We start from the raw sequence: 7,834 nt of genomic DNA on the forward strand, positions 1-7,834 counted from the left end.
GCTTTTTAAGTTCTCTGCTGCATTTCTCCAGCTGGAGCTGGTTTATGACTTCTCTCTGCAGACTCTCTGGCCTCTCGCGCTCTCTTTTCTTTCTGTGTTTTACGTGCGCACACAAATGAATCCAAACTTGAATCCAATACAAAGTCATTTTTTCCTGCTCTTTTATTCCTCTTCAGTCCTTCCACTGTTTTCCCTTCTTCACGTAATTACTTGGTATGTTCGGAGGCATCCCGTGCGCACACACACAGACACACGCACGTACTTTGTACATACACTTTGTGCCGCTCAATGGGGAGACTTGGGGGTGAAATTTGAGGGGGGGTGGGGGGGGGGAGTCAAAGGAAGCATCTCTTAGCAACCGCAGGACAGTAATTACTGTTGCAGCAGCTGGGAGCAAACCAGATTTCCGCTGTGCGTTAAAGCACTGGCGTGGGCTCCTTTACACACGGCACTGACTAACCAGAGCCAGCAGCCTCCCCCACACGCCACTGAGAGGAAGAGAGAGTACTAACCCAGCCTTGATGAGGTCTGGGTGGTGGGGGGGGGTGTTGGATTGGATTGGGGTTAAACTTTGAAGGTACGCGTGTCTTTGAAAGACTGGAGCAACTTTGAAAACACTTTAGTGAGTTTGGTGGTACCAAAAGTCCTATTGTGGCAAAAAGTTCCACAAGTACTATAGACAGTGCTTGCATAAGTATTTCACTTGAGCTCAGTTCAGAAAGCTTCAAATAATTCACTGTACTTTGTTCTTTGGCTTTTTTGCGGCTCATACTCCAGAAGTGGCAGTGTCAACAACTTTGCTAACTTTAGCAGCTCGTGCTAGCTCTTAGGGGTGGGACAGTACTGGTGAACCACAGTGCTCTCCACACCTCACTTTGTAGATAATTTGGTTCCGTATGCGGGGGTTTTCCTAAGAGTTCCAGTAAGAATGGCTATTATCACGTTAAAGCATTCATTTATTAACACTAGAACCACATTTTTTAAAGTTGTTGTTGTTGTTTATTTGGATCCTTGTTAGCTCTCGCAATATATAAGAGCTAATCTTCCTGGGGTCCATACAAGTCAAAGGACAAAACAATACAAAATATGTAAGAGTAATAAATAAGGATGTAGTAGTAGTAATTATAAAATAAATAAATAAAAACAATTAAAAAGAGTTACTGCAAAGAGCCACATTATACATATGGGCGCACATAAACTATTTTTGTTGTTTTTTTTTGTGGGGTTGGCATTACATTCAACAAAAACTGTGTTAAACATCCTGTGTTGAACTTCATATTTTTGTTATGCTCTTTTTTTTTTCCCCTACTGTTTTGAAAGAGAACTTTGTAGGCAACACTACTCAACTTTTTTCCCCCCTCAATTTCATTTGCGTCAAAGTACATGCGTCAGATGCACGAGCTGGTACCTTGCTTGCCGTCATTTGTTCAAGCGCCGCGTTCGGACAAACACTTCATCATACACGCAACAGCGTGCCCATATTTGGAAGCGCTGACGTTGCAGCCGACCCGAAAGTAAAAAGTGAGGCTTTTCCCTTCTGATTTACAAAGTGTATCTTTCATTGTTACAAAAGAAATCCCACTCTTTGCTCATTTTAAAAAAAGGAAAATCAAGAGGAGACAAGATGTATCTTTCAGTGTTCAAATAGTAAATGCACTGTGTTCATCAAGGCTTCCTCCATTGTCCCCATGCCGTGACTTGTAAATTAGCTGGAGGCGGCCGCCTTTCAGTGTTGAATGCAGGAAAAACCCTGGTATGCGTTTTCCGCATCAAGAGAACAACTTTTTCTCTACTAAATATGCATTTTGCAGTGTACTCAAGAATGCATCCAACTCATTTCAAGTTTACCGTTGTTTAAACATAACTCTTTCAAAGGGTAAACTGCCATTTTACTCAATTTTGCTGGTCCGTCAGCGACTTGGGTATACCTGTCCGTCACTCATCAGTCCGTCATTTTATGTGAAGAACCGAATTGTAATCGTCAGTTCGTCAGCCGGTCGACTGTTTGTACAATACAGTAATAGTAGTAAAATATGCTGCTGTAACGCTGAAAATTTCACCACAGTGGGATCAATAAAGGCCTTCTTATCTTATCTTATCTTATAACATATTAAAACATACTGAAATGTAAACAAAAACACGACTTGTGTGACATTTGGATTAAGTGTGGAATGATTGGTCATGCCCCCTCCCCACTCTGTTTCTCTTGTATACGACAGAGCTCAGCATAATGTGTATATTCAATTCCCACCCGGGGCGAGTGAAATAAAACAAAACATGGCTTTATGCAGTTGCTGGCTTTCACCCAAATTATCGGAGTAATTGATGCCTCAATAATATATTTGTTAGCCTCTTCCACTAACAAAGCGCAAAACTCTTTTTAACATGAGATATTAGTTGTTGATGTTTCGTGTGCAAAACTATGGCGATGACAAGCCAGGCTGTGGTCAGATCGCGCTCATACATTCGAACAGGAAATGCTCTAATTCAGCATTTTTTACTCTGAAATCATGGACATTACTGGTTTAAAGGGAAAAAAACCCCAATATAAAGCACAGAACAGAGAACTCAAATGAAGAATTTAATTTGAATTTTTTGGGGTTTACCTATCACTGTACTGTATTCTAACAGTGTTTAACAACTTTTTACACTTAAATGGCATTCATAACTGGCAGTTTGACCCCGGAGCAGATCGTTATTTCCTTAAGAAGAAATATTTTGCAAGTCCGAACAAAGTAGAAATTGGCCAGCATCCAGGCACAGAAAGTCTCGTACCTTTGGTAGTTTTCCTGCTGTAATTTATCTTTGAAGACAAAGCAACATTTCATATGAATCAACTGTTAGCTGCTTGGTACATTTAATCCAACTTTGACATGACTTTGCGTCCGTGATGGTTTGGTGCGTGGATGCTTGTGCTGACATAATGTTGGCTCCTGATGTAATATCCTCCCCCATATCTCTCTCTCACTGTCTCCCTCCCTCTCTCAACTGTCTCTCTCTTTCTCTCTCCTTCTCCCGCACCTCTGCATTCATGAATCACGAAATAGCCGTCACATTAGTTGCCATGAGTACTGAAGTCTTGGCACTATTTCTTATCACAGTCTGTTTATAATCTACTGTGCACGGGCCTGAAATGTAAATTCCCCGCACGGCGCATATGTTCCAATGCGATGCAGTCTGCGGCAATCACAAGATGCTATTTATAGAAAGTTCAGCCTGATTGTTGTCAATGGTGAGATCCATTTCATTTGAAGACGTTGTGAAACGAGCCAGTAAGAATGTGCTTTAGTTCTTTTGAAAAGAAAAGTCCTTTTTTATTTTCAGGCTAGTGTTTTGTAGCTTTTTCTTCAGTTTTGTGTGAATGCTGGAAAAGGGCTGTTGGGAACTCTGAGTTCTCACACAGAAGGGCCTTCAGTCATTGCTGCAGCATCCGTTGACAAGCATAGGTACAGTACGCCCCCTGGTGGTTACGTTTGGAAAGCATCCACAGGCGTGAAAACCAAATTGATCTGGTTGTGGGGGGAAAAAAGGCTCTCTTGTTGTTTATGCTAACTAAAATGGTAGATTAATTGCTCGACACGTTTCTTTCTGTGTGCGCAGGCGTGTGAGGAGCCTCCTTCCATCTGTACGCCCATGAAGGAGCCCTTCTCCCCCCTGAACAATGTGGTGTCCACCGAGCCCTTCAGGGGCTGCTACGTACGCGCTCAGCCGTTTGACGAGTTCACCTCCAGCAACCGACGTTACCTGCCGCCACAGGTCTGACCCTCATGCCACATCAACAATGTTTATATGTTTTCTGAGAGTGGTCACGTGACATTCGCAAGCTGAGCCGTGATTGGTCGGTTACATGAGCAACTGAGACGGAAGTATTCGGGTTTTAGTGGAGTGCTATTTCGAAGTGGAAAACCGACACAAGTACAGGCTACGGTGCAGTGGAAAACAGGATTTTTTTTTTTACTTAAAATTTTGAGTCTGTGCGAGATTCTTTTATCGATACTGTGCAATTATTTGTGTGCCTTAACCGGTTTCTCCATCGTTTTATTTCTCCCCAAGGTGTCATTCAAATCGACCCGCCATGTCAGCTTTCACATGGACGAGGAGGAGATCGTCCGCATCAACCCGCGCAAGGACGTGCTCATCCGCGGCTACGAGGACTACCGCCACCCGGTCGGGTGGAAGCAGGAGGCGGAGCGCGAGGACCTGGACTTCCCGTCCACCTTCTACAAACTGGACAGTAAGAAGTGCGAGTACCTCTTCCCCGACGGCCCCGGCGGCGACCCTCACTCGGGCCCCGGCACGGGCATGGGCCTCGGCCTGGGCAAGGACACGGCCATCAAGACTCAGCCCTCGCCGCTGCTCAAGTCCAAGAAGGGGCGGCGGCGACGGGAGGACGGCGAGCGCTCGCGCTGCATTTACTGCCGTGAGATGTTCAACCACGAGGACAACTGGCGGGGGCAGTGCCAAGACGCCCCCGACCCCATCAAGCAGTGCATCTACAAAGTCAGCTGCATGCTGTGCGCCGAGAGCATGCTCTACCATTGCATGTCCGACTCGGAGGGCGACTTCTCGGACCCGTGCTCGTGCGACACGTCCGACGAGCAGTTCTGCCTGCGCTGGCTCGCCCTGGTGGCGCTGTCCTTCATCGCGCCCTGCATGTGCTGCTACCTGCCGCTGCGCGCCTGCCACCACTGCGGCGAGGCGTGCCGCTGCTGCGGGGGCAAGCACAAGGCGGCCGGGTGACCCCACGCCGCCCCTCTGGGAACCCCTCAAAGCTAGCTAACACAGGAAGCGGATCAATTCAACGCCGGCATCCTTTTTATCCACCCCCCCGCCCACTCTCTGGGCCGGGGCGGTGTTGTTGATCGCCAGCTCTGAGGGCTTTTGGAGATTTCAGTTTGCGTTTGTCGCCGACGAGCTGCAGCGGAGGACAAACTTAAGCTTTGCGTCGAGCTAAGTCCGGGTGAGGAGACGAGGACATTGAGATTAACAAACTTGGAGTTGTTACTAAACGCACCACACACACATGCATTGACATACACTTGGCCGAACTCTACGACAAGAAACGTGTAACTTTATGAAGGAAACTTGTCTTTTTGTACAGAGACAACAACAAACACAACTATTCAGAAAAATAACTTGCTGTTTGAGTATGCTAAAAGGGATACATATGTTCTTATGCTTATTTTGTGTGACGTTGCAGTCGGGTAACAGTGGCCTTTCCTTCCCCTCATCACAATGTAATTAGTAGACGTAGAAAAAGAAAAAAAACTACACTAGACATGACAGTGCCCCCTCCCCCATTTTAGCCATTTTAAACATCAATGTGGTGCAGTCCATGGCCACTTTCTTCCCTTAGGCAACTGCCTCACGTCGACCATTTTGATTGCATTCCAAAAGAAAGGGACTCATTCCATTTGTCAGAAGGGAAAATGCCTGGTAACTTTTTACCACGCTGACCTTCCCTCAAAACTCCCCAAAAATGTTGTGAAAGATGACATCTTTGCAATTTGAAAGCCCACTTATTTACTGCTGTTGTCATTTTTTTTTCCTGTTCACCTTCTGATTCAAAGCGGAAATTTTGCTCAACCAGCAAGTTTTGTTTCGGTGAGTTGAATGGTGACAGTGCTCCTATTTTATTTTATTTGCTTTTTTTTTTTTTTTTTTTTTTTTTAGAAAACAACCAGGCACTTAAAACGAGGCTACTTTTACTGAGACGCCCTTCTCCGATTAAGGAATTTGTCCGAAGAAAAGCACTGCTCTCCCAGCTTTTGGTTGCAGCTCCCCTCCACCTCCAAAAAGTCCCGTGTTTGTCCCACACTTCTGTTTTATTTTCTCCTTCGTGCCCCTCTTCATGTCGCCAGTCCACTCCTTCATGTGTCTTCGTTTTAATAAGCCCTGGATGAATGAGCGCATTGTTTCAGGAATGTTGAGTATCTCAGCAATTAAGTACATACAGATGGTGTGTGTGTGTGGGTGTGTGGGTGTGTGTGTGTGTGTGTGTGCGCGCGTGGGCACGTCGGCCTTCACATGCACTGGCAACGTCCTGACTGACGACTTTTTCGACAAACACGTTAAAAGAATATTTGTTCTTTAGGAGATTCCAGACTTTGAAGTTGTTTTTTTAGCAATCGGAATAATCCGCACAAAAAGTGGGAGTTGGTGAAAAGAATTTCTTGTAGCAGGGTACTTTTGCTTTTGGTTTTTTAACGGAGCTTAAATCAGCAGCAAAAGAATCCTGGTAGCAGGTGGTGTGAAGCCCCCACCCCACCCTTTTTTTGCGCGGATGAAAGTATCGAACACATTTAGTGTGATCGTTAACAAAAAAAAAAAAATGAAGATCTGTTTCATATTACAGAGAGTCCTTGGTGTACAAAGGAGCTCTGTTCTTACCGCGGGAGCGTATTCTAAATTTCTATGCGTGTAGTCTATCACAAATGTTTTTACAGCGCGGTCTCTCACTAACCTATGCTAGCGCAGTAGTAAGTGAAATGCGATTCAATACCGTGAATATAAAGCAAATATTTGTATTATTCGATAAATACAGCGGTAGCTTCTTTTAATAAGCGACCATGTATTCTTAGGCTGCGCAGCAAACTAGTTGATTGCACGTTGGTAACCTCAAAACCCTGCCCAAAATTCAGTTTGGTGCCGCATCTGAGACGACGGGGAAATCCGAAATATCCGATCTCCAAAAAATTATGACTGACCAGTGACACCACCACGATAAGCTAATATTTTTTAACTAACTTTTTTTCATTTGTTAAGGTATTTGCTGAACATTTTCCCTAAAGAGATGATCTTGCAATACATATTCTCGCCAATTTTCACATAAATATAATTTAGACAGCTCTAGGAAAAATTTGAGACCACTGCAAAATTATCACTACCTGATTTTGCAGTTTATAGGTACAGTATATGTTTGAGTGGAATCGAAATGCTTTGTTTCCGTTCAAATTTTGTCATTGAAAGCATTAATTGAGGGAATAGAAAAATGGTCAAAATAATGTACCAAAAAGCTCCAGTGTTTTTGTTTTTTTAAGTCTCTAAATTTTTTTCCAGACTAATTTTATTTGTACTTTCACAGGGATTGTTGCGTGACGACAGATTTATACAGCAAACTAGCAATTTTAGTAGAAATAACAAGCGGAAACGACACCTGTTATTTTGAAAATCCATATTTTATACGACACGCCAGACAATTCAAAGCACGCATTTGGTTGTAAAATCCTACTTTTGTTGAGTTCCGTGTAGAAAGCAAAAGGGGATGAATCCCAGATCGCATGTTAGGACTCTTGATGTGGCAATTTTGCTGTATCTCTGTGTGAAAGAGGCTTTGGAATCCCAGGTAAAGTTGCCAGAATTCAGGGTCAATGAAGTAGACACTTGACAACTTCCCAAAGTGTTTCGTTCTTTAAACAGCGAACTGGTGGTTGCAGCCAAGTACGGTAGTTTTTGCCGCCATTACATTGTATGTTGATCCACAGTCGATTCCTAAAACGAATTCTTAACAGTCCAACTTTTTAAACAAATGCGGAGGGAAAAAAACACTATGTTTAGCACAAACCATAACAATTTGGGAGTCTTTTTATTTTCAGACCTTGTTATTTTTAATCTTTCTATGCAAACTTCCGACACGGGACACACTCTTAAGACTGACAGGACACTTGTTTCTTTTAAGACCTTTGTAGTTAGTAAGTAGTAATAGTAGATGAGCCTCCTCCCCTTTTGGTACCAAACACCTGTAAATACGTAACACTGTATTTAAGTACCGATTATAATAATAATAATAATAATAATAATAATAATAATGATAACTCTGGCTTGTTTTGTCCTT

The 7,834-nt window shown here is 43.6% G+C and overlaps 1 protein-coding gene across 2 annotated transcripts in view; it reads left to right on the top strand.

Moving 5' to 3' along the window:
- spred1 (sprouty related EVH1 domain containing 1) overlaps window positions 1-7,834 on the top strand; it is a 39,334-nt gene that overhangs the window by 30,339 nt on the left and 1,161 nt on the right. For both annotated transcript variants that reach the window (XR_015089378.1, XM_086050077.1), the window contains exons 5-6: window positions 3,601-3,756; window positions 4,054-7,834. The exon at window positions 4,054-7,834 is cut by the window's right edge. Coding sequence is in view for 1 of the 2 variants with exons in the window: in XM_086050077.1 (XP_085906203.1) it covers window positions 3,601-3,756; window positions 4,054-4,740 (843 nt within the window). In the remaining variant the exon portion in view is untranslated. The remainder of the gene's footprint in view (window positions 1-3,600; window positions 3,757-4,053) is intronic.

Source organism: Filicampus tigris, chromosome 13, assembly GCF_054856515.1.
Source record: "Filicampus tigris isolate MCC_2025a chromosome 13, RoL_Ftig_1.0, whole genome shotgun sequence".
NCBI lineage: Eukaryota > Metazoa > Chordata > Actinopteri > Syngnathiformes > Syngnathidae > Filicampus > Filicampus tigris.